This window comes from Hylobates moloch, unplaced genomic scaffold (genome assembly GCF_009828535.3).
Source record: "Hylobates moloch isolate HMO894 unplaced genomic scaffold, HMol_V3 SCAFFOLD_3, whole genome shotgun sequence".
NCBI lineage: Eukaryota > Metazoa > Chordata > Mammalia > Primates > Hylobatidae > Hylobates > Hylobates moloch.
Genome location: NW_026652278.1, coordinates 68,614,011 through 68,639,915, shown reverse-complemented (window position 1 = coordinate 68,639,915; position 25,905 = coordinate 68,614,011). Strand labels below are relative to the sequence as shown.

At 40.0% G+C, this 25,905-nt stretch overlaps 1 protein-coding gene across 5 annotated transcripts in view; it reads right to left on the bottom strand.

Annotated features, from left to right (window-relative positions):
• VCL (vinculin) overlaps positions 1–25,905 on the bottom strand; it is a 127,480-nt gene that overhangs the window by 27,095 nt on the left and 74,480 nt on the right. For all 5 annotated transcript variants that reach the window (XM_032140518.2, XM_032140524.2, XM_058436395.1 and 2 more), the window contains 8 exons: positions 24,279–24,429; positions 24,016–24,124; positions 22,242–22,364; positions 20,215–20,375; positions 12,268–12,358; positions 10,990–11,137; positions 4,578–4,731; positions 3,705–3,880 (listed from right to left, as the gene is read on the bottom strand). In XM_032140518.2, coding sequence (XP_031996409.1) covers positions 3,705–3,880; positions 4,578–4,731; positions 10,990–11,137; positions 12,268–12,358; positions 20,215–20,375; positions 22,242–22,364; positions 24,016–24,124; positions 24,279–24,429 — 1,113 coding nt within the window. The remainder of the gene's footprint in view (positions 1–3,704; positions 3,881–4,577; positions 4,732–10,989; positions 11,138–12,267; positions 12,359–20,214; positions 20,376–22,241; positions 22,365–24,015; positions 24,125–24,278; positions 24,430–25,905) is intronic.

Sequence of the window (25,905 nt, the reverse complement as noted above, 5' to 3'; positions counted from 1 at the left end):
CACTAGTTTCCTCTGGAACTGGGTGGGCCCAGGCAGCCATGTTTGTTGTAGGAGCAGCTGAAGTAGTTATAGTTGAACTAGTAGTAGTACTATCTTTTGAGTCCTAATTCTGCCAGGTACTGTTGCAAGCAATTTTTTGTTGTTGTTTGTTTTTTGTTTTGAGAGGGGTTTTGCTCCATCACCCCGCCTGGAATGCAGTGGTGAGATCATGGCTCACAGCAGGCTTGACCTCCCAGGGCTCACTGCAGCAATCCTCCTGCCTCAGCCTTCCAGGTAGCTGGGACTACAGGCATGCACCACCACACCTGGCTAATTTAAAAAAATATATTTTGGAGAGATAGGAAACATTCTCCCGATGTTTCCCAAGCTGGTCCTTAACTCCTGGGCTTAACTGATCCTACCACCTGGGCCTCCCAAAGTCCTGTGCTGGGATTACAGGCATGACCTACCACACCCGGCCATAAGCAGTTGTCTTATATTATTTAATCCTTACAACAATCCTATGATGTAAATAACAGTATTATCCTCATTATTAAAGAAACAAAATGGAGGTATGAGGTGGGATAACTTGCCCAATGTCCCATTATTTACTTTGATAGAGTCAGGATTCAAACCCAGCACTGTGACTTCAGAGTCGCCACTCTTTTTTTGTTTTGTTTTGAGATGGAGTCTCGCTATGTTGCCCAGGCTGGAGTGCAGTGGCATGATCTCGGCTCACTGCAACCTCTGCCTCTCGGGTTCAAGCCATTCTTTTGTCTCAGCCTCCTGAGTAGCTAGGATTATAGGTGCCCACCACCACACCCAGCTAATTTCTCTATTTTTAATAGAAACGGGTTTTCACCATGTTGACTGGGCTGGTCTTGAACTCCTGACCTCGGGTAATCTGCCCACGTCAGGCTCCCAAAGTGCTAGGATTACAGGCATGAGCCACCGTGCCCAGCCTTCATTCATAAACTACTATACATTTGGTATCACATAATCCCCAGTCCTTTCCATAACTGATTAAACTGGGTGGTTATCTACCTCAAGGACAACATACCCACAGTCAGGCAAGGCACTCAATTAGATTCTGAGGGTTCTCAAAGTCCAGTGTGGATAAAAGTCGCTGGAAATCTTATTTTTAAATACCATCAAAAGAGATTCCAATTAAGTATGTCTGCGGTGGGGTCAAGGGGCCTGCATTTTTAACGACCTTCTCAGATGATTCTTAGGCAGGTAATCCTGGGTCCATACTTCAAAAACACTTCATAGTCAACCAGTGATGGGATCTGGAGCTGGAAAGTGATTAAGCCTGGGCCACAGTAGCTCACAGCCGGAGACAAAACCCCAAGATAAATAAACTAAGTCAACACACAGGGTGAAACAGACACAGAGGATCCCACACAGCAACTAAGAGGTGGAGGGAGGGGCTTCCAGTTACCCAAAATCTGGCCACGTTCAAGCTATTAGGTTTGATGAGGTGCCTCTATTTTCAATAATCCTCTACTTTTTACTTGACCAGGTCCTTCCAACCAAAGAACCTCAACCAAGTATCAACATAGAAATAAAAAGACAACCACAATTATATCACAAAGAAAAAAACTGCCCCCAAAACCTTACTCCAAAGACTTCAAATTCTAACCATTGTAAAAATACAAAGAATCTGACTCATTTTCCATCTCAGGTCCTCTCAGCCATAGAAAGGTAACTTTCAGGCTAACTTTATCTGTCTCATCTGTAAAAATAAAAATAATAGGCTAGGTGTGGTGGCTCACGCCTGTAATCCCAGGACTTGGGAGGCTGAGGCGGGTGGATCACGAGGTCAAGAGATCGAGACCATCCTGGACAACATGGTGAAACCCCATCTCTACCAAAAATACAAAAATTTAGCTGGGCGTGGTGGTGCGCACCTGTAGTCCCAGCTACTCGGGAGGCTGAGGCTGGAGAATCACTTGAACTTGGCAAGCGGAGGATGCAGTGAGCCAAGATTGCGCCACTGCACTCCAGCCTGGTAACAGAGCGAGAGGCCGTCTCAAAAATAAATAAAATACATAAATAAAAATAATAGCCCATCTGCCAGAACAGCTAATTTAGATACTCTATCTCTTTTTTTTTTTTTTTTTTTTTTTTTCTGAGACAGAATCTCACTCTGTCACCTAGGCTGGAGTGCAGTGGCACAATCCTAGCTCAATGCAACCTCCACTTCCTGGGTTCAAGCTATTCTCTTGCCTCAGCCTCTGAGTAGCTGGGATTACAGGCACCCACCACCAGGCCTGGCTAATTTTTGTATTTTTTTAGTAGAGACAGGGTTTCACCATGTTGGCCAGGCTGGCAGGCTAGTCTTGAACTCCTGACCTCAAGTGATCCGCACACCCTCAGCCTCCCCAAGTGTTGGGATTACAGGCCTGAGCTACCATGCCCAGCTTAGATACTCTCTTAAGAGTTCCTTTATGATTCTAAATTTTTATAACATTCTCCTTTATAAAGTTGAACAAAGAGGGTCTTTAACATGATTCTGATCGTAGCTACTCCTGGCAAGAGGTTACATAGATGTATGTTTATGTGTGTGCTATAGTATTAAGTAATGATGGCATGAATGACCACACATGAAGGTCTGCTGTTAGCACCATTATCATTCATTACCTCTTCATCATTAAGAAACATTAAAGAGTACCTAGTATGTATATGGACTTACATTAGGTCTTAAGAGTATAGAGAGCAACTTTTACATTTGACATTAAACCCTTCCTTAGTGTTATTTTAGCATGTGCTGCAGGGGTTTTTTTCTTAAGAGTGAAAAATATCTATTGAAAGAAGAAAGCAGTTAGGTGCAGTGGCTCACGCCTGTAATCCCAATACTTTGGAAAGCTGAAGTGGGAGGATAGCTTGAGCCCTTGAGTTTGAGACCAGTCCTGACAACATAGCGACACCCCGTCTCTACAAAAAATAAAAAAATTAGCCAGGCATGCTGGCATGTGCCTGTAGTCCCAGCTACTCCGGAGGCTGAGGTGGAAGGATGGCTTGAGCCTGGGAGTTCAAAGCTGCAGTGAGGCACAGTCATGTCGCTGCACTCCAGCGTGAGTGGTAGACTGAGACCCTATTTCAAAAAAAAAAAACATTAAAAATTAAAAAAAAAGAGGAAATACCCCTTTTCCATATCATCAAAGTAGGTGCCATGAGAGCCTTTAAGAGAGGAGGCTGTGGGGAGGCTGTTGTTACAAGAAAAATCATCCAGGAAATGTAATTTAAGTATCTCCTATACTTGCTACTTACAAAATATTGCTGGGTAAGGAGGAAAGTACATTCTTATGCTTCTTCCCTTCCATATACACATAGGAGTCTTTTCATAGCTAGCCACAAAAATTATTTTCCTCTTATGTGTGGGAAACAGATAGGTCATAAACATGATGGATCAAAGAAAGCCCTAGTTTAGAAATTTAAAAAGCATCTCAAAAAAGGAGTTCTTAGCATCCTAAATTTATCAATTTATAACTATGTGACCAGCAATAAATCATTAAACCTCAGTTAGATCACTGATACAACAAATTAACAGCTGACCTAGAATTAATGAGAATATAGTGGAAGAGCAGCATAAGTGCATTTAACCTAGGGGAATTGAAATATCTATGTTCTTGGGGGAAGAAAGAAAGATAGGGAGAGGGAAGGGAGAGAGAAAGGGAGAGAAGAAAAGATATGAAAAGGCAACGTAAGGGTTAAATACATACTGTCTTCGTAGATCTGCTAACTTAGAAGTCAGAGCAGATATTTCCCCAAGGGAACGTAGAATGTCATCTCTTTCTTTAGGATCATCACATAATTCTGCTATTTTCCGAGCTTCAGCCAAAGCACCTCGAATCTGCTCTTCTCCTTCCGGTCCACCATTTGGATCTGCAAGCCAGTTCTACACACAGAAACGGAGAAGCAGCACACTGTGATCTACTCACACACGCCATTCTACCAAACTTAACAAGGGCAGAAGAAGGATTTCAAAAGTAATACACCAGTAATCATTTTTATAATTCTGATCTTTTTTTATCGTACGGAGGTTCTTAGATTTATCTAAGATGAACTCAATCTCTCATCTTTTTAAAATCAAATTTTTTACGCCAATTAGCATAAAATATTTTCCCAAGCTTTATCTCATCTCTGAATTAACCACACCTTATTAGTTCCTCAGTTCCTCAAACGTGTTTTTGTGAAATGCTTGAAAATCATTTTACAGTAGAGCAGTATCGGAAAACTTTAACCCCTAAACATTACAATGACCCAAGAGTTGTGAATTCTAGGACAAGGAATAGTTTCAATGTACTGCAATCTATATCAGCAACTAGGATTCCCTTGGTACTCTGAGAGCTTACTTTTACCTAACTGAAGTGCTGTAAATTAAGATCTTTATTTCAAAATATAGATAAACATTTGTCTAAACCTGTGATGGTAAAGGAGGTGTTAACACTGGTAAGTGCTGGAAGTCACTCATCACTTAGAAACCATTATCCAACCACAGTAAATGATAAGAGACAGAGAAGAAAGATAGGATATTTATGATTTAGGATATTTATGAAACATTTCCCACCCCTCCTGAAAATCACCATCAGTACCTGAGCAGCATCAATCTTCTTTGCAATGCTCTGCTTTGAGTTGGTCATGGCTTCCAGCTTGCGAGCTGCATTTTCCACTTTTGCTGTGAGCACATCCAGACCCTGAGATACCTGCTGAGCTTTCTGCATGGCCACCGGTGAGGATCCTTGTCCTCTGCTCAAAACAGACACATGCTGTCATTGTACACCCTCAAATAATGACAAAATACTCCCAAATACATTCCCAATAGTACATGTGGTTTTTGTGAACATGCTTGGCTTTTTCCTTTTCCCCAGTAAATCTGGGACAGCACAAGAAAACAGACATAAACAAAGCAAGACGCCCAAATCACGTACTTTTTCTTTTAAAAATGCACATTAGGCCGGGCGCGGTGGCTCACGCTTGTAATCCCAGCACTTTGGGAGGCCGAGGCGGGCGGATCACGAGGTCAGAAGATCGAGACCACGGTGAAACCCCGTCTCTACTAAAAATACAAAAAATGAGCCGGGCGTGGTGGCGGGCACCTGTAGTCCCAGCTACTCGGAGAGGCTGAGGCAGGAGAATGGCGTGAACCCGGGAGGCGGAGCTTGCAGTGAGCCGAGATTGCGCCACTGCACTCCAGCCTGGGTGACAGAGCGAGACTCCGTCTCAAAAAAAAATAAAAATAAAAAAATAAAAATGCACATTAGCTTCACGGAACTGCATAACCACTTTGAAGACCAGACCAGCAAATTTTGATAATTATTCTCCTCTTGGTAGTGATTACATAATCAAATCTAAACTTCAGTGGGAAAATGTGCTGGTGATCTTATTGCTAGGGAGGGCTTTGTTACCATAGTAATGTGTGCTTCTGAAATAAATAGTCCATTAAATTGTCTTCTTATGGGCAAGTATACATTGAAAATGTTTCAGGAGGCAGCATGCATAGTGTTAATGAAAGTGTACCAGACTGGGAACAAGCAGATCTGTGTTCAAATCTTGACTCTTGGTACCTGTGGAACCTTGTTTATGATGTTTAACCTCCCTGGGTTTCTATTTTCTAACTTATATAGTGAAGGTAACATATAATGAAGGTAGGTAATACATTTTCCCCACTTATCTTATGGAGTGGCTTCAAGCATCAAAATAATATACTTGAAAACACTGGCAATAAAAATCTACCATTATTACTGAATTATCATGATTTTTATAATGAACCTAATGATAATCTTAAATGCCTACCTTCCTCCTAGGCAATCTATAAATATATAAATAATCGAAACTAGCTAATACTGAGCACATGGTGATAGGAAACGACTGTTTCCCATCAAGTTCCTAAAGAACTGATTTCACTATTTTCCTCTCTCAGAAATGATATGCTATTACTACCAAAAATGATATGAGTTCATGGAAACTTGTTTCTCTATTTACTTTCCCTATTTACTTGTTTTCCTTATTTACTTTCCAAGTCACAAAGTATGATTTGCCCTCATTTTACAATCCAGATTGTTTTAATCCAAGCAGCCTGGTAAACTCAGTGATAGGGGCAGTAACTTTACCATTTGGTAGAATGGCATGGCTGATTATCCTAATCAGAACTTCTATTTTTAGGATAAACTCCAAAATACCTTTGCTTCCCTTCATAATAGTATTGATCTGTCATTCATCTATCTAGCCTCTGTGGGTTTTTTTGTTTTTTTTGAGACGGAGTCTCACTGTTGTCCAGGCTGGAATGAAGTGGCGCGATCTTGGGAGGCAGTGGTTGCAATGAGCCAAAATTATCCTACCTCAGCCTCTCAAGTAGTTCAAGCAATTCTCCTGCCTCGGCCTCCCGAGTAGCTGAGATTACAGGCATGTGCCACCGTGCCTGGCTGATTTTTGTATTTTTAGTAGAGACGGGGGTTTCACAATGTTGGCCAGGCTGGTCTTGAACTTCCGACCTCAAGAGATCCACCAGCCTCACCCTCCCAAAGCGCTGGGATTACAGGTGTGAGCCACCACGCCCAGCCTATCTAGCCTCTTTTTAAAATTCTTCTGTTTTTCATCTATACCAAAACTTGAGGTAATGAATTCATTCATTTATTGCCGGGTATATAAAAGGTATACATACACTTTTTCCTTGAAGTTGAGGCCTCCCTTTTATGTGGCAGAAGAGGGGAAGACTTTTAGGAAACATAGTCTTTAGGATTTAATTTGCTTTTTTTCTTCAAATCTACTACTTCATGATGAGAGATCTTTTTGTTAAAAGAGTCCAACTGTATATTACAAAATAATAACTTCTCTGAGGCTGGAAATTTAGAAATTATTTTTTTTTAAAAAAGAGTCCAACTGTGAAAAAGTAAAACTATTTATGGGCTACACAGTTTTTTCATTCAAAATAAAAAGATTTTATTGAGTCCCATGGGGGTAAAAATATATACTAGCAACCTAGAAACCCTGTGTGACTGAATAGAATATCAAGAAGAAATTGTTACTGCATTTCAGCCACTAAAATATTAAACGGCTGGGTACACTTAAGAAAGGACTACAGGGAGATAACTTTCTAATCTTTCATCAGGAAAGGATATTGCAAGCTCCACTGTGAAGCAGGCCCATTGTTACCCTTCACTGTTCTAGCCTTTTCTCTTACAGATTAATGGTGGAACCCCTACAATAACTACCTCATTCTCTTGCTCATACTCATCTTTCTCTAAACACATACAACTGTGTATTTGAGAATTCCAAGTGAAAACTGGCTACCACACTGGGAAAAGGCTGCAGACAAAAGACACAAAAGTGAGAAATCAAAAGAGCCAAGAATCCTATCAAACTGCACTGGCATTTCTCCGAATGAGAACAAAACTTCTTTTTGTCCCTTTTGCAAAGTTCTTGCCATGCTCATGACAGAGGAGACTGCTTCTCAGCAGGAGAAAAGATTCACTGAACTCAATGAGATCACATTTATTTAAGCTGTTTCTTTCCCCTTCAACATAGAGACTCAACCTGAAATTCCTGGAGCTTCCAGGCCTGCAGGGAATCCATGAACCTCTAGAAATTATACATAATATTGTATGGGCATGTTTATATGCATCTTTTTAGGTACGGATGAATGTTTTCATCAGATGATAGAAGTGATCTTGGTCCAAAAAAGGTTAAGAACCACGCCTTTAAGATCTGCATTCTTGACCAGGCGCAGTGGCTCACACCCGTAATCCCAGCACTTTGGGAGGCCACAGCAGGCAGATCACCTGAGGTCAGGAGTTCAAGACCAGCCTGACCAACATAGTGAAACCCCGTCTCTATTAAAATACAAAAATTAGCCAGGCATGGTGGCGCATGCCTGTAATCCCAGGTACTCAAGAGGCTGAGGCAGGAGAATCGCTTGAACCCAAGAGGCAGAAGTTGCAGTGAGCCGAGATCATCCTATTGCACTCCAGCCTGGGCAACAAGAGCAAAACTCCATCTTAAAAAAATAAAATAAAATAAATAAGATCTGCATTCTTATGTCTATTGCACTAATATTGGAGACCAGGTATAATGGTGCACTGCATGTAGAGGAGTGTTTCTGAGCCCTGTTTGTATGTAGACCCTGTGTATCCCAATTATCTCATGATGTTTCATGAGTGTCTCATCCTATTCCAAGTTTCCTAATGTCCATACCATAAAATTCTATAAAAATCTTTTTTTTTTTTTTTTTTTTTTGAGACGGAGTCTCGCTCTGTCGCCCAGGCTGGAGTGCAGTGGCGCAATCTCGGCTCACTGCAAGCTCTGTCTCCTGGGTTCACGCCATTCTCCTGCCTCAGCCTCTCCGAGTAGCTGGGACTACAGGCGCCCGCCACCACGCCCGGCTAATTTTTTTGTATTTTTAGTTGAGACGGGGTTTCACTATGGTCTCGATCTCCTGACCTCGTGATCCACCCGCCTCGGCCTCCCAAAGTGCTGGGATTACAAGCGTGAGCCACCGCGCCCGGCCTAAATTCTATAAAAATCTTTTAGAACTTCATTATCACTATGGATGAGTTCATCTGTATGAATTCCAAACAAATTTATATTATATTGAGTTTTCTCAATAGCAAACTATGTTTATTTAGTTTATGGGGAGAAAAGCTCTAAAGGCCAAGGCTTTAGGAGGGTAAAAGGAAGGTAAATAATTATGAATCCAAATAAATAATCATGAAAAGGAAACTCAAAAAAGCCCAGAAATTACCAACTTAGAGGGTAACCTAGTTAAATGATTATTTTATGAGGTGAAATAATTCCAGTGTTTTCACTCTATGTTTCTTTCTCCCCATCCTTCATAAAATGTCTTTACCCATGCCAGACTTCACCACTGCCCCTTTATTTTTCATAAGCCTATGGCTAGAAAATTAGAAACTAGATTTGTGTTTCAGTTTCAATTACGGAACAAGTTTCAACTTTATTATTAGGCATTTGTGTATTTTAAAAGTTCAAGCCAGGAGTGGTGGCTCACGCCTTTAATCTCAACACTTTGAGAGGATCACTTGAGGCCAGGAGTTTGAGACCACAAAACATAGCAAGACCTTATCTCTACAAAAATATTAAAAAACTAGCCAAGCATAGTGGCACATGCCTATAGTTCTATCTACTCAAGAGGCTGAAGAAGGAACATTGCTTGAGCCTAGAGTTCAAAGTTACAGTGAACTATGATCATACCGCTGCACTTCAGCCTGGGTGACAGAGCAAGACCATGTCATTAAAAATAAAAAATTTGGCCGGGCGTGGTGGCTCACACCTATAATCCCAGCACTTTGGGAGGCCGAGGCGGGCAGATCACCTGAGGCCGGAAGTTCGAGACCAGCCTGACCAACATGGAGAAACCCCATCTCTACTAAAAATACAAACTTAGCCGGGCATGGTGGCGCATTCCTGTAATCCTAGCTACTCAGGAGGCTGAGGCAGGAGAATCACTTGAACCCAGGAGGCGAAGGTTGCAGTGAGCCGAGATCACGCCATTGCACTCCAGCCTGGGCAACAAGAGTGAAACTCCCACTGGCCGGGCGCAGTGGCTCAAGCCTGTGATCCCAGCACTTTGAGAGGCCGAGGCAGGCGGATCACGAGGTCAGGAGATCGAGACCATCCTGGGTAACACGGTGAAACCCCGTCTCTACTAAAAATACAAAAAATTAGCTGGGCGTGTTGGCAGGCGCCTGTAGTCCCAGCTACTCAGGAGGCTGAGGCAGAAGAATGGCGTGAACCCGGGAGGCAGAGCTTGCAGTGAGCCGAGATCATGCCACTGCACTCCAGCCTGGGGGACAGAGAAAGACTTTGTCTCAAAAAAAAAAAAAAAAAAAAAAAAAGAAACTCCCATCTCAAAAAAATGAAAAATAAAAAGAAAAATAAAAAATTTGGCAGGTCATGGTGGCTCACGCCTGTAATCCCAGCACTTTTGGAAGCCAAGGCAGATGGATCACCTGAGAGTTTGAGACCAGCCTGGCCAACATGGTAAAACCCTGTCTCTACTAAAATTACAAAAAATTAGCCAGGTGTGGCAGCACATTCCCGTAACCTCAGCTACTTGGGAGGTTAAGGCAGGAGAATTGCTTGAACCTGGGAGGCAGGGGTTGCAGTGAGCTGAGATCGCACCACTGCATGCCAGCCTGGGTGACAGAGCGAGACTCCGTCTCAAAATAAATAAATAAATAAATAATTTAAAACATGTTTTAAATAAAGTCAGGCCAGGCATGGTGGCTCACACCTGTAATCCCAGCACTTTGGGAGGCCAAGGCAGATGGATCACCTGAGGCCAGGAGTTCAAGACCAACCTGTCCAACCTGGCAAAACCCCATCTCTACTAAAAATACAAAAATTAGCCAGGCATGGCCAGGCACGGTGGCTCACTCCTGTAATCCCAGCACTTTGGGAGGCTGAGGAGGGTGGATCACGAGGTCCGGAGTTCAAGACCAGCCTGGCCAAGATGGTGAAACCCCGTCTGTATTAAAAATACAAAAATTAGCTGGACGTGGTGGCGGGCGACTATAATCCCAGCTACTCGGGAAGCTGAGGCAGAGAACTGCTTGAATCATGGAGTCGGAGGTTGCAGTGACCCAAGATAGCGCCACTGCACTCCAGCCTGGCAACAGAGTGAGACTCCGTCTCAAACAAACAAACAAAAAAAATTAGCCAGGTGTGATGGTGGGCGCCTATAATCCCAGCGACCTGGGAGGCCGAGGCAAGAGAATCTCTTGAACCTGGGAGGTGGAGTGAGCCAAGATCGCACCACCGCACTCCAGTCTGGGTAACAGAGTGAGACTCCGTCTCAAAAAATAATAAATAAATAAATAAAGTCAGCAAAGGGAAAGTTCACCTCCATCTCAAAAGAATTTAATAGACTATAATATCTCTGTTATCTACTAGCCAAAGAGATAATGCAAAACTGGCAGAGGCTTGTTTTCTGAATCACCCTGTTAGGAGTGAGTTACCCACTACTGCTCTGTAAGGACAAAGGAACTTTACCTGGCACGGAGGTCAGCCACTTGATCAGTCATCTGCCCTAGCATTTTGCAAGTTCCCAGAATCTCCCTGCGTTCTTTGCCTGCACAGAGTTCACCAACTTTTCCAGCTTCATCTAAGATCTGTCTGATGGCCTGCTCACCAGCATCCCCTAAAATAAAGAGATATTCAATATCTACATTGTTAACACATTCATTATTTAGAGAGGATACTTTACAAGTCATTTCATTCACCAAGGAATGGATGATTTTAAACAAGACGAGGGAATAGAAGGCAACATATCTGATAGCTAACAGCCAAGCAGTGCCCTTAAACCACAGGGTGAGGTTTCAACAACAGACACTGCGAAAAAAGATACTTGGAACCATATCTATTTGGAGATACTAAGTAGCTTGTGGTAAGAATATGGATGATAAGGCCGGGCGCGGTGGCTCACGCTTGTAATCCCAGCACTTTGGGAGGCCGAGGCGGGCGGATCACGAGGTCAGGAGATCGAGACCACGGTGAAACCCCGTCTCTACTAAAAATACAAAAAATTAGCCGGGCGTGGTGGCGGGCGCCTGTAGTCCCAGCTACTCGGAGAGGCTGAGGCAGGAGAATGGCGTGAACCCGGGAGGCGGAGCTTGCAGTGAGCCGAGATTGCGCCACCGCACTCCAGCCTGGGTGACAGAGCAAGACTCTGTCTCAAAAAAAAAAAAAAAAAGAATATGGATGATAAAAACAGACTTTCTAACAATTTAATAGTATTTAGCACCTCCAACCTACTTTAGGTTTTTCACATTCATTCAAATATTAATCTAAAACAGAATAAATATTAGATTAGAAAATCAATAAAGCCTAGTTCAATAACCTATTTGGGTCTTATCTTTATACAGTCAACTTTCCAATTCCCATTGGCATCATGATTTAATCTGCTTAATTAAGAACTCTGCTGACATAAATGGAAGTCTGCTCAATGGGAACTGGAAGAGAAGAACTTTCATTCAAAATAATTACCTTTTGGATTCAGGGAAGGGGAGAACCAATAATTTTGCAAACAATGCCCAGCTCAGTGTGACTCACTCCTCCGTGATTAGAGGTGATCGAATCTATTCCCTTCATCCTTGTAAGGCCTACTACTTGCTTCAGTTACTCAAAACTATCAGATAATGGGGTATGCCCCATAATGTTACAGTAGTTCTCTCAGATGATGAGATTATGGGAGAATTTCTTTCTTTCTTTCATTTGCTTGGTTTTTAGCTTATCGTTGTATCGATCAGAAAAGCAGAACTAGAGGGTTACCTGGGGAGGCACTAGGGTCACGGAGCCAACCTTTGGCCTGGTTTAGTTTGGAGTCTATGGAGGCCAATGCTCTCTTCATGGCTTCAGTGTCCTTTTGGGAAGAAATCCCACAATTATTTTCTTTGCAAAAGTTGAGATACCATGATACAAAGTAAGACAGAGAAGAAGTTATAGCATTAACATACATAGCTAAGGTAGTCAGTCCTACGAAGGCCTTAAAAATATTGTCACCACACCACAATTCTCATTTCTGTCAAAATGCAGCATCTTGCATGCAAATCTTCAGTTAATTCTACTCTGTTGCTAAACAGAGTGGAATTGGGTTCCCTATTGCTAAAACTATGAAAACTGGTAAAATTGCTCAAGCCAGAATATGTTTAATGTCTTCAGCAGGAAAAAGCCCTGTTGTCACATGCCTCATTATCAGCCTTTCCACTAGTCAACATTCATCTACTGCAGCCTTGCCAAAGCCCTTCCCACTTCAGGGAAGCCTCATTAGTATGTGGTGCCACAAATCACAGTTCTTTTATATCTTGTTTTGAAATGCACACACTGGATGATGTTTCACTATATTCAATTAACCTGAAAAACTTAGAATTACTGGTTGGAAGAAACAATTGAAAATGTTAATCTAGCAATTTAATTTTAATTCTACAAATAAACCCCTCAAAGTAATAAGATTTAGAAGTGTTTTCTGACCTTCCCTGCTATTCCTCCTTCTTAGTTCCCTTACCATCCCTCACCTGGAAGAAGATGCAGGATAGAATAAATGGGTCTCAGCTTATTGTTTACAACCAGGATTCATGAGGACTATCAGGAAACTAGCATAAAATCTCCCAGGATACACCAGGAGAAGCTGAAACAACAGACTAATCACTTTAAATATATATAAGTATTTCAGTAAATTTTTTTAAATACACAAAAACACAGAGAACAATGTAACACCAGCCATCTCTTAAGTCTCTATTTAGCATCTTCAAAGACCATCTATCCTCCTTTTTGCTGTAGGAAACTGACTCTTACAGAGTTAAGCCATCAAAGCACAAAGTTAACCTCTAAAATTCTAGGCAATGTCCTAGCTTCCTTCAGTTTCCAATCCTGCACACTTAAAGGTGTTCTTAAAGGTGTTGCACCACTAGTTTTCCACACGGGGGCACCAGGAGCATCCCCACTTCCAATTCAAAAAAGACCCACCACTATCTGGCCCGGCGCGGTGGCTCACGCTTGTAATCCCAGCACTTTGGGAGGCCGAGGCGGGTGGATCACGAGGTCAGGAGATCGAGACCACGGTGAAGCCCCGTCTCTACTAAAAAATACAAAAAATTAGCCGGGCGTGGTGGCGGGTGCCTGTAGTCCCAGCTACTAGGAGAGGCTGAGGCAGGAGAATGGCGTGAACCCGAGGGGCGGAGCTTGCAGTGAGCTGAGATTGCGCCACTGCACTCCAGCCTGGGCGACAGAGCGAGACTCCGTCTCAAAAAAAAAAAAAAAAAAAAAAAGACCCACCACTATCACAAATAAGCATTGGGAGCACCCATAGTTAGGCTCAAGGTCCACAACTGTTCCAAAGCACCCTATTCAAAAGACAGATCTCTCAACTGTCGGAATCCCTCCTTCCCCTTCTAAACAGACACAGATGATTCTCCTGTTGAATCCTTGGCTAGCTAAGGCTCTAAATAGCAAATTCTCAGCTATAGCAATGAAAAAGAAGTGAATTAAATTAACGAAAAAAATTGAAAATAAAGTATTTTTATTATCAAGTTATATGTAACCATGGTAGCTGTCAATAAAAGGCAGAGTCATAAGAGGATCTATTTCAAAATCCACTTGTAATTAGAAGAAGATATGTGGTATTTTTTAAGTGCTTTGATTCTCAAATGGTTTGAATATCAGCAAATCTCTCCTATCGTGTCTTAAATTAATTTGTGCAGAAAACGTTGCCTTCAAAATTAATGCAAAGGTCAACTTTAGCTTAATTCCAAATTAGCAAGGCCTGAATCAATAACTTTTTTAAAAAATCTGAGGCCAGGCAACTCCTAACCTCAGAGAACTGGGTAGTCTTCAGGATCTAACACAAGTTATCTAGGCATAGGTTTTCTTTTAATCACAAACTCTTACTTAGGAAGTATGTGCACATCCTGGAGAATAATTATGTCAATGTAAAAATATTTCACTTAAAACCTGTTAAACCATTTTCCTAACACACTTTTAAGTGAGAAAAGCAATAGGTATTTATTACATTTCAAAAATCTAAATTCAAAGGGAAATGAAGGTCAGAAATTTTTATGTCTACTCTAACATTAAAGGCTACTAGTTAGGAAACTAAATTCAACTGACGTGCATTGAATTTAATATGCATTCCATGCATGTTAGGTTCTGTTTTAGCTACTTTCCCCGTCCTTACCTCATTGAATCTCAAATTTAAATGTCATTTAAATATTACTACAAATTAAGAAACAGGAACTCACTCCTACAAACCTAATTTGATCTCAGGTTTGTTGACTCCAAACCTCAATGCTTATCAAATGAAACAAGATTTTTTTTTTCTTTTACCAAGGAGAGTTGCTGAAGATTCTACTAATCTCCAACAATAGTCAGCAAGTCTCTGCCTTGTCAATTTTGACTTTGGTTAATACTGCAGAGAAAATAAGCTCCAGAAATCAAATTTATAATCTACACTAACAAAAATGACTGCTTTTATTCTCCAATGCCCAAAAATGATTTGAAACACAATGGAAAAAATAGTTTTTGCCTATTCAGCATCCTCAAAAATCATTTCTTTTTTTCTCCTTAATAAAGCTCTAATGGCCAGTACTGCAAGGAAAGAATGTAATTCTCAGGAAGTGAGTAATTTACTGCTCAGTGGGAGGTGTGACACCATCAAGAAGTTAAAATTAAGAGATGTTCATTTTCCCCTAAAAGGAACCAATAGCCAATTTTGAATGAAGCTGCATTTAGTAACTGAGACTTTCAATAAGTTACCAAAGTTTTTAACAGCATTAATTTTAGACAGTTTCAGAGATTTAAAACAATAACTGAAAGAGCCATCTTAAATTCTTTCTGGAACACAGTGGGTTATAAGTAATCATTTTATATTAGTCATATCTAGTAAAAACAAACGTCTAAGGGAATTTTTTTCTCCTAAGACTTTCATATATATTTCTTTTGAAAGGCAATAGTTATTATAGAATTGACAGAATTCTGTCATAAGCATATAAGTATACAAACAATGAATATGACATAAACAAATTCACTGGACAACTAGGACAGAAGTCAATTTGGGGATATATTTAAAGGGTGAAAATAATCATGACCCTTGTGGTCAGCCATGCTTTGTACCACAAACCATTTTGCTAAACCTTGTCATGCAGGTCTGTGAGTACCCACAGTATAATTCAGATATGAAATAGAAGAGAGAAAAACTGCACCTTCATTTGAGTATTCTTCTCTATAAAAACTCAACTTTGGGAAAAAGAAAAGTCTCTACCAATTTCTTATCTGTTTTTGGTTTGTTTTTCAGGGGGTTTGTGGGTGTTGAAAGAGTGAAGTATAAAAAGACCAGGTCTAGTCATGTGGCTTTGGGGACAGCTGGCCTGCATCTATCTGGGTCCTCCCCCCGCCATGTTATGCTCCTTCTTATCATAAAATTCTTACGAATTTATGTCTTAAATGAAAAAAATACAGTGCCTTGGCACTCTTCCCTACGTACCAAAAGATGGAATGACAAGCTAAACCATTTGTACATGCTTTCCTAGGAACTGAAACACTCCTTAAATTAAATATAGATTTAGGCCTCAGAACACCTGTGAAATAATAATGACCTCCTTCTATGGACAATCAAGAGGAACTTCAGTTAAAAAAGTGAAGTCCTGCAATCCTAGGCTCTTGAAAATTTTAAATATGGGGAATAAGGACCTCTCTCCATAACTGCCCACTATACTCTCCCTTCTCCCTCCACTAACACCTGCCTTCCCACTCCATCCCCTTTCTGACCTCATTTCCACCCGCAAGTCAATGTTTTAAACCAGATGTTTCTGGTTTAAGATGTTTCTGGAAAGTATAGATTGGGCAGTAGAACAAAATCTTACAAACTACATTTAAACAAGAGAAAGTTGTCTAGTCCTGAGACTTCATGCAAGTTACCCTCTCTGGGTCTCAATTCCTCATCTCTAAGAATACCTTCCCGGCTCTAAAAATCTATGCTACCTATGAGTGCATGATCAGATGTACTAACCAAAGATAACTTAGATCACAAGGGAAACAATTTATTTTGGGATTTTCTCCTCATGGGGAGCAGGGAGATAAAATATCATAAATGCCTGAATTAACTATTTATCTCAAGCTCTTAGAGATCTTTCATTCTATTAGCTGCTAAAAACAAAACACTATAACACTTGCTCATAGAAAGACCACAAATGACCTTTTTTTTTAAATTTTTTTTTTAACAAATCAACTCTTAAATCCCAGTGGTCTGCAAGTAAGGGGGTAGTATTACACGATCACAAGTTCTAACCAACATTTCCTGCCTTAGTTAAGTTTGCTAATCTTCTGTATAAGGCATCTGAGTCACTCACTACTTTTACCCACCACCAGCCCAGGACCACAGTGGGGAGAGACCCACCACAGGAACTAATCCCGAGTAATAGAATTTAATGATTCAAGGTGCAAAGCTGCAGGAGTGCCCATGTAGGGTTCAAAGTCTTAGCAGTGAAATTTTTAAAAATTTTTTTATCTCACTTCCTCTTAATTCTCAGCATGCATCAAGATACAAGTAATATAAATACTAAAAAAATTAAATGTAGAGCACTAAATTTACAAAGGGTAGAATTAGAATTGTGTTTAACTCAAATTCTTTTAATAAATAATGTATTTTCAGAAAAAATGCTGACCTGATTTTTAATGATCACTATAAAATGATTGTTGATTTAAGAAAAGGAAACTTTACTTTTAAAATAAGTGAAGTGTTTAAAGTCAAAGTTACTTTTAAATTTGTAAATGTGCAATTTGACTATAGGTATAAAAGGTAAAATAATCAGTTATTGCATTGCCTCTTAAAAATCTTAACTTATTCGGCAAGACGCACTTTTACCAAGAATTTTTTCCACTTACTTTCTTCCCCCACTTTTCTAGAGGAATCATCACTTTCCAGAAGAATACTGCACCAATGGGGAGGCATGAAACAAGTATGGTAAGACAAAGTTAATTATTTATTGGTAGGGGCGAGAAGAGGTGAAAGACACTGTATGCATTAAACAGAATGGGAACCCAGCAGTCACAGTCAGACAAAAGGTCTGATTAATTCACTGCTTACAAAGTGGAGCAATGAAAGATGCATAATGCTACAAAACTGAAAAAGAGCCAAAATCCTAGCTACCAATTTCTATTTTCAGGGTAAAATTTTTTTCTATTTTTGTAACCAACAGAAATGATTACTCTTAGAGGGTGAGGAGCGGTAGAGTGGATGGGAACTAGGTTAGGAGGAAGACTTATCAGGTATATCTTTTTGCAGCACTTTGACATTTGAACCACATAAATGTATAACAAAAGCAAAATTAGGTTAAAAATAAACCTCTTTTTTTATTCTGATGTCATAGGTTAAAAAATAAGCATCTCTTTTTCATTCTTATGGTCAGTAGATTAAAAAATAAACATCTCTTGTTCATTCTGATGTCATCATGTATTTGAGTTGAGCTAATTTAATTTACCTTCTTTCATTTCAGATGAAGTTAGTTTTGTAGCATCCTAACAAATTGGTTTTCCTCAGCATAAAACTGGGACCAGCTAAAAGACTGTACACAGTGAGTACCAGGTCTATTTCTCTTGTACCCCCAAGTGCCTAATCCTAGCCCTGAAAAACTCAACTGACTACATTTTTTTAATGAGAGAAGCAGCTCTTGATGGCACTTGCACAAAATAAAGTTCAATAACATTTGTTCACTAAATGATGGATAGCTTTTCCCTTCTGAAAACAGAGAAACATTAAGGTTAAAATGCCTGTTCCTCCTTATTACTTTTTCTCATCTGCTAGAAGCAAAAGAAAGAGAATAAGCGAAGAGCTTGGGTTAGGGGAACATGAGGTCATGGAGAACTACAGCTAATTCAGTTTGGACAGCAAAACATGCAGTGAGCCACAGAATCAAGTTAGGAAGACCTTTAGACACACTTCACTTCTGTTTTCCTTTGGATTTTGAAGGCTAGGATTATTATGAAGGACAGGTGCCTCATCTGAGCTCTCTAGCCTACCCTCTTTCATTATGGCTTAAAACCTCAATGATGCATCTCCAAAAGCAAAATTTCAGAGCCCACAAAGAAGACTGGTGGGAGAGGCAGATACAGAGATAGCATCAGCTGGAAGTCTCCTTTCCCAACATCAGGGTCCACAGGTAACTCAGGGGTCACCCAGCTACCTGGGGAATCCTGCTCCTCAAATGAAGTCAATGGGAAAGACCAGGCCAAAAAAGATCCCAGGAGCCTACTCAAAGAAATGAAAGCACCCACCAAATATAGGCAGCCTGATAGCCCACAGTAATGTCTTTCCTTTAGCTTTCCCCAAAGAAATCACCCAATATGAGCCAGAGTCAGTCTCCCCAGCACTGCCTAGAGTCCCGTATTAAATCACATTCTGACGCACATTCAAGCACAGTGTTACACACAGAATAAGGCACGGCACACAGCACAAAAAAACCTCACAGACATGCTTTTTCTCTTTTTAAGCGAAAAAGAAACTAGACGGCAAGAGAAAGCTTACCTTCTAAACGTGAGAAAAAGAATAAAACAAAAGAACAAAAAAAGATGCATAAAGAAGTCATAACAGGGAAGTGAAAGTTGTCAACTATGCAAAAGCAAAATTAAATAAAATATCAGAGTCAAAAGGATTTTACCATATAGATTTAAAATACAGTCTATTCAAGAACTTCACATCAATGAGAAAATGTCTCTGTAAATAAATCCATAGTTAAAATAAGCTAACTTACTCTATATAATTAAATTAGCTTTCAGGGCAACAAGAGAGAGGGCTGGTGATTTCAGGCCCCAGCTTTTACATTACCTTATAGATCTCGGAAAACATACCGTTCTACCGAGCACCCAACGGAAGTCATACTACCAAATCCCTTCTTTAGTTGACTACCAGCCTTCTGGCTGGCCCTGGAGACATTGGGGGTCACACATGGGAAAGCTAGATCTTGGGAACAGTGTGTTCCCCCCACTGCCTACATCTTGGGCTCCTACAAGGAAAGTATAAACCCAAGTATCTCTGTTCCCCTGGACCTGAAAGCTTGGTTCACAGTCATTAAACAGGGAGCAGCAGACCACAGCAGCAGCAACACAAAACCACTGCTAACAGGCTCTAGAAGGAATCTGCCAGCCTTTCTGGGGTCTTAAAAGAGATTCCAGACAAAGGGTGAAGGGATCCCTCAAACTACCTGACCAATGTGAAGATTAATATTTTAATTAAACCTTCCTTGGGGAAAATGGAATGATCAAGGGACACATCTAGAAATGCCAAGAGTTTCCTCTGTAGATTTCTCTGGATCAAAGATTGGTTAAAGAAAAGTTTTCCATAAAGTTCAGAATTACAGGCATATCTGTATCTTACTTAGTCAGCTGGGAAGAACCACCCATATACAAGGCAGAGCTCCCATCCACGGGAATATACTCTTCCACCAGTCCAACCAATGAGACTCCAGCCTGACGGAAAAGCTATAAATCTCAGCTTTAAACCAGTATCTACCCCACATGCCTATTTACTTGTTCCACCTTAGAACAAAGGAAATTAGCAAAGATAGCAAGTAACCCATGAAACAAAAATGAAGAAGAAATTACTTTCACAATATCTCAGTACTCTTATGCTACAAAAATTACAAGATAAAGTATGAGACAGGTGCCAATCAAAACCCCCAGCCGGGGAGAGTGGGGGATTTTGCTTATTTCTCCACTAAGAACACTTACCTTGCTGGCCCAGGCATCTTCATCCCAAGAGGTGAGTTGTAACACACGAATTATCTCATTAATTTCAGCACTCATTTTTTCTACAGTAAAATTGCGATTTTTTAAAGCTTCCTCTATGCCTTGGTTTTTTGAGTTTTTAGTTGTTACAAAAATCTTCATAGCTGTAAAAATAAAAGATCAGAAACTAAGCTTGGAATTTAATCTTGTTGTATAACAAAATTCACAAAAGATGTTCTACACTTTGGATGTTTTGGGCTTTTAAGGTCCTAAAATGAATATACAAAACAAACACTACAAGTTTGACAATAAAGTTCCAACATTAGCAACCTTTATTGTAAAAATAAAAAATAAAAAGAAAACTCAAGGTACAAAGACACCATCACAACATGATTAAGTAACTAATTTAACCTGCATATGCTGATGACCTGCAATCACAAAATATCTAATATCCTTCTAAATCAGTTATCATCCTGGCCCTCACCCGGGCTCCATTTACTACAAACCTAATGGGACAATATGAAAACTGTCACTGATACTCTGAATGGCTTATCCTGCTGCCCCTGATCCCAGCAGAAGATCCCAAGATGCCAAGTTTATCATCCAAGATTTCCCTCAACATGTAGCTTGGATTTGCTAACCCCCAAACATAAAGAAGAAAAAAATAATGTCTGGGCATGGTTGCTCACGCCTGTAATCCCAACACTTTTGGCTCGATCTCAGCTCACTGCAACCTTCGCCTCCTGAGTTCGAGCAATTCTCCTGCCTCAACCTCCTGAGTAGCTGGGATTATAGGCGTCTGCCACCAATCCTGGCAAATTTTTGTTTTGTTTTGTTTTGTTTTTAGTAGAGACAGGGTTGGCCAGGCTGGTCTCGAACTCCTGACCTCAGGTGATCCACCCGCCTCGGCCTTCCAAAGTGCTGGGATTACAGGAGTGAGCTACTGTGCCCAGCCTCCTCAACTCTTATACTCATATGTCCTTTTTTAGCTACTACTTGAAACACCAAAGCAGGTAACTGGAAGTCACAATGACATGAGTCACCAGATTTTTATAATAAAGTTGCCTTCTGAGAAATAACTAATTAACCCACAACTTGACTAAGATAATTCATATAAACCATGAGATGTCTGGCATATACTAGACACTCAATAAGTGCTACTCCCTTTTGCTAGTCTAGAGAGCAGCTACCATGTTTGCATTTCAGGGTGCTGCCCAATGGGAAAGTAGTCTCAGCTGGTGACTAAAGAACTGATCTACTCATGATGTAAAGAACAGTTAAATATCTTTTAGGAAAAACTGGATTAATACACACTAGAAAGGGCTCTGAGTTCATGTCTTTATCGTATGATGCTCTATAATATCCATTCCAGCTCCTAATTATTTTTCTATAACACAAAGGTGTGAAAATTGAATATCCTAGGCTACAGTTTATAGAGGAGAGTCCACCTCCCAGGAAAGGGGCTTGTTAGAGCTTTAGGAGAACAGAATTAGGCCACAGGAAGTCAATTTCAAACAAAGAACAGGAGAAGGACAGCATTAGAGAAGAAGACTCGTTCTCAGCCAATCAGCTACAGCCATCATGTGATAACCAATCAATCAGGTCTCATTTTTACCTAGGCTGAAGGACATGCAGTGAAGCCTCAAAAGAAAATGAACCTCAGGCCAGGAGCCATGGCTCACGCATGTAATCCCAGCACTTTGGGAGGCTGAGGCAGGCAGATCACGAGGTCAAGAGATCAAGACCATCCTGGCCCACATGGTGAAACCCCATCTCTACTGAAAATACAAAAATTAGCTGGGCGTGGTAGCTACTCAGGAGGCTGAGGCAGGAGAATCACTTGAACCCAGGAGGTGGAGGCTGCAGTGAGCTGAGATTGCACCACTGCACTCCAGCCTGGCAACAGAGTGAGACTTTGTCTAAAAAAAAAAAGAAAAGAAAAGAAAGGAAAAAAAAGAAAATGAACCTCAGAGTTTAGAACATGCTAACATTTTTTCCCCCTTATAAAATAAAGTACAGGCAGGAAGTACCTGAAATGAGAACTGGCAGCAACTCTTTCACGGTGTTCATCGAGTTCACCAACATCACTCGGTGCTCCTGGTGAGTCAGCTCCTGCTGTCTCTCGTCAATCATCTTGGCCATCTTAGTCATTCCTGGGGCACAAAGAAGAAATTGTGCAGGGTGAGTAATGAAACAATCCAGGGTCTGGCTTTCTCAGTCTAAATCCATTATGAAATACTATGAAAGTTCAAACCAATTGCTCACTTATTTAAACAACAGACACCATCACTGAACTCTAATTTACGCAACATTACTCTTTTCAATGAAAGTAATGTATTAAATGTAAACACTAAATGTGATAAACATTTTCATATTTTGATATAAATACATTCACAAATATTAAACATCTAAATGAATAAATATATATTTATTAAAAAGAAATTCACAGGTAAGGGAAAAACATTTTGCCAGGATTCTATGCATACAGGTTTCATGCCATGTCTCTGAACTCTGTGCTAAAAATCTCACATGGGCCTAGTACTGAATCTAGTGGCTGAAAAAAGTTCTAAGAATGACAATGATATGTTTTGTTTTCATCTTTCTATTTTTCTGTACTTTCCAATTTGCCCAAAATAAGCATGTACTAGTTTTATAATTAGAAACAAATGGAAATATTATAAAAATAATTATAGGGATGACAATGTTGGAAAGCATCTGGTGTTTTGGAATCACTCTGCTAGCACTTTTTGTTTATGTTGGTTGTTTTTCAAAGGCGCTATGTGATTCTCTAAAGCTTTGATTTTCAAATTACTCCTAGGATTTCTCAAGTTGTCTCACAGACCATCAAGACCAAAGAGAAGCAGAGGTAGGGCTGCTCCTGCTTCACCTAAAGTAGCTCCATTTTGTCTTTTTTTGTTTGGGGATTCTGTATAAGATTCCATTTGGGGAAATATAATTTTTGCCAGTATTATGAGAAATTTTAAGAGGACTACTCTAAAGCCACCAGAGAAACCTATTTCCAGGTGATCTTCAGTGATGGCTCAAATTCTTAACTGCCATTAAGTTTTACAGAACACCTACACTGGAACTTCATAAAAATGCTGTTAATTAAAAATCAACATTTCACATAAAACAAATGAATTTTATAAAGTGGTAAAAATCAAGTTAAGCAAGTTAGACATCTAACATATCTTGTCATTGGTCTTATTCATACTTTAAAGACCCTCAAGTTCATGTTATATGTCTGTAACATCAAAAGCTGGTATCTGTTTATGTATTTTGAATATTTAATGCTCAGATGCCTGAATAATCATTTCAAAATAAGATTTAACCACAATAGCTCTTCTCTCCTTCTAGGTCTGATTATATTATGCAGCCTTGGGTTAGGGCATGAATCCATAATAGTAGGCAGGCTAATTAGCAAGCTAAGAGGTCATAAAGAACTACAGGCCAGCTGGCAGACAGTGAAGGAATGCTGTGTAATGTGGAATGGAGAGGTCAGGATGCAGGATGGCCTTCAGCATTACAGTAACAGAAAAGTATTTCCTACATTCTCCAGTAGCAGTATTTGCAATGTTTGGTTTAGTTCGTTTGACAAAGCCAGGATATATAGAAAGCAGATTCAGATACCAGAGATGACATCACCTCAAAGCACAGCATCAGCTCCATCAACAGAGCAGACACCTGAAAGCCCAATGCATCTTCACCTATCTTCTGCAAAAAGTAGGAAGAGGGTATACCCTTTCCTTGGGCTCCAACATGGACAATCCTTTAAAAATATTATAGAAATTGGATATAACTAACCTGGCCCAAGATTCTTTGTGTAAGTGACCAAATCTTCCATAGTCTCCACCACCTCTGCCACTGTAAGATATTCCAAAATTCCTTTGCAAACTCTAATAATTTTACGGACCTGAAAATATATTTCAGAGTATTCAGTCACATGAGTGGACAACTAGCAAACACGGTAACACAGATGTGCAGCATTCAACATATTTTCATTCTAAACAATCGTCAATCTTCCATTATTATCTTTAAGAGTAGGCTTTTTGTCTCAGATTGCCTACCTCAGCCTCATCGAAGGTAAGGAGCAGGTCTGATGTTCCAGAGAGGATGCCCCTTGACCCATCAATTAGATAATCTCGAGCAGGCACTGAGTAAGGGTCTGACTGAAGCATCTGAGCTGCCTGGACAAGCTTGGTGCAAGCATTCTCAACCCTATAGGGAAGAACACAGGTTAACACACTGGCAGGACCACGCAGAAGAATACCATATGCAAATGCAAAGAGAGAATATGCACATAAATTCACAAGTTTTTTCCCTACATGAGAAATAGCCAAGACCAATTGATAATAAGACCTACGTTTTTAGATTTTAACAATGTAGGCAGGGCACAGTGGCTCATGCCTGTAACCCCAGCATTTTGAGAGACCCTGTTTCAAAAAGAAAATTACAAAATTACAGGTAAAAGCAGCACATTCATTCAGCGCACTGCCCTTATTCTTTATTTCCTAACAAAAAAAATGATGAGAAAACATCTGGGCTCTTTGACTTTAGGTTGCTCTATCTCTGTAATGCCTGTGTTTCCTTATTCCTCCCCACCCTATACACACTGCCATTAAAAGACACTGCACAAAGAACTGAAATCCTTCAGTTCTTTGCTGAAATGTTAGATCATTTTCAGATCTAACATCTGGAAATAAAATGCCAAAGCATGGTATTAAGTGAAATTTAATAACTAAACAAAGCAAAGGAATAGGAAGAAACACAAAGAAAAAGTATGAGGCAGTGCATAAATTTCTCACTCATTCATCTAGCTAAATAAATTTGTTTGATAAATCCATTGGACCATTTGAAAATATATTGTTAAAAGAAAATAAAAACAAAAATTAAAAAATTAAAATGAAAATATATTGTTAATTAAAGGTCTCTATTATTAGTAACTAAGCCAGTTATTAATAGTTTAATATTAATATAAGTAACCAGGTCAGCCAAAGGTTGAGTGGTGGGAGGGGAGCTGGGGAGGGATTCATTTAAAAGAGGAACCCAAAATGCATACACCAAGTATTCTGTTTGCCTTCCTTGTACTAATAATATGTATTCATTCATTCATTCAATTATTCATCCCCACAAAGTTGAAAATAACCTAATAGATCATCTCCTCTAGTCTCATATTCAATATAGCCATTATGTTGTGACTGACTAACTTACAAAGATAAGTTAAAATTATCTTAATTTTAATTAGCTTAAAGTTAAATTGTAATTAGCTTAAAGTTAAAATGCTTAGCCAGAATTAAACATTCTCATTTGAAAACATAGAAAATGTCACCTGCAAATAAAAGCCTATCTCACCAGATTCTTTTGAGGATAAATGAAGTAATACAGAAACTCCACAAGTTTAAAGCAGTATTACATTGTTAACAAGTAGAATTAAACCAACTTATGAATTTCAACTACATAAAAAGCACTCGGCTGTGGACACTGTAGGTATGTATATAAAGATGTAAAAAGCACTATTCTAACTCTCAAGGAGCATACTTTACTAAGGCAAGACACAAACATTGGCAGAATAAGCCAATACATGGCTGGGCGTGGTGGCTCATGCCTGCAATCCCAGCACTTTGAGAGGCCAAGGCGGGCAGATCACTTGAGGTTGGGAGTTCGAGACCAGCCTGGCCAACATGGTGAAACCCC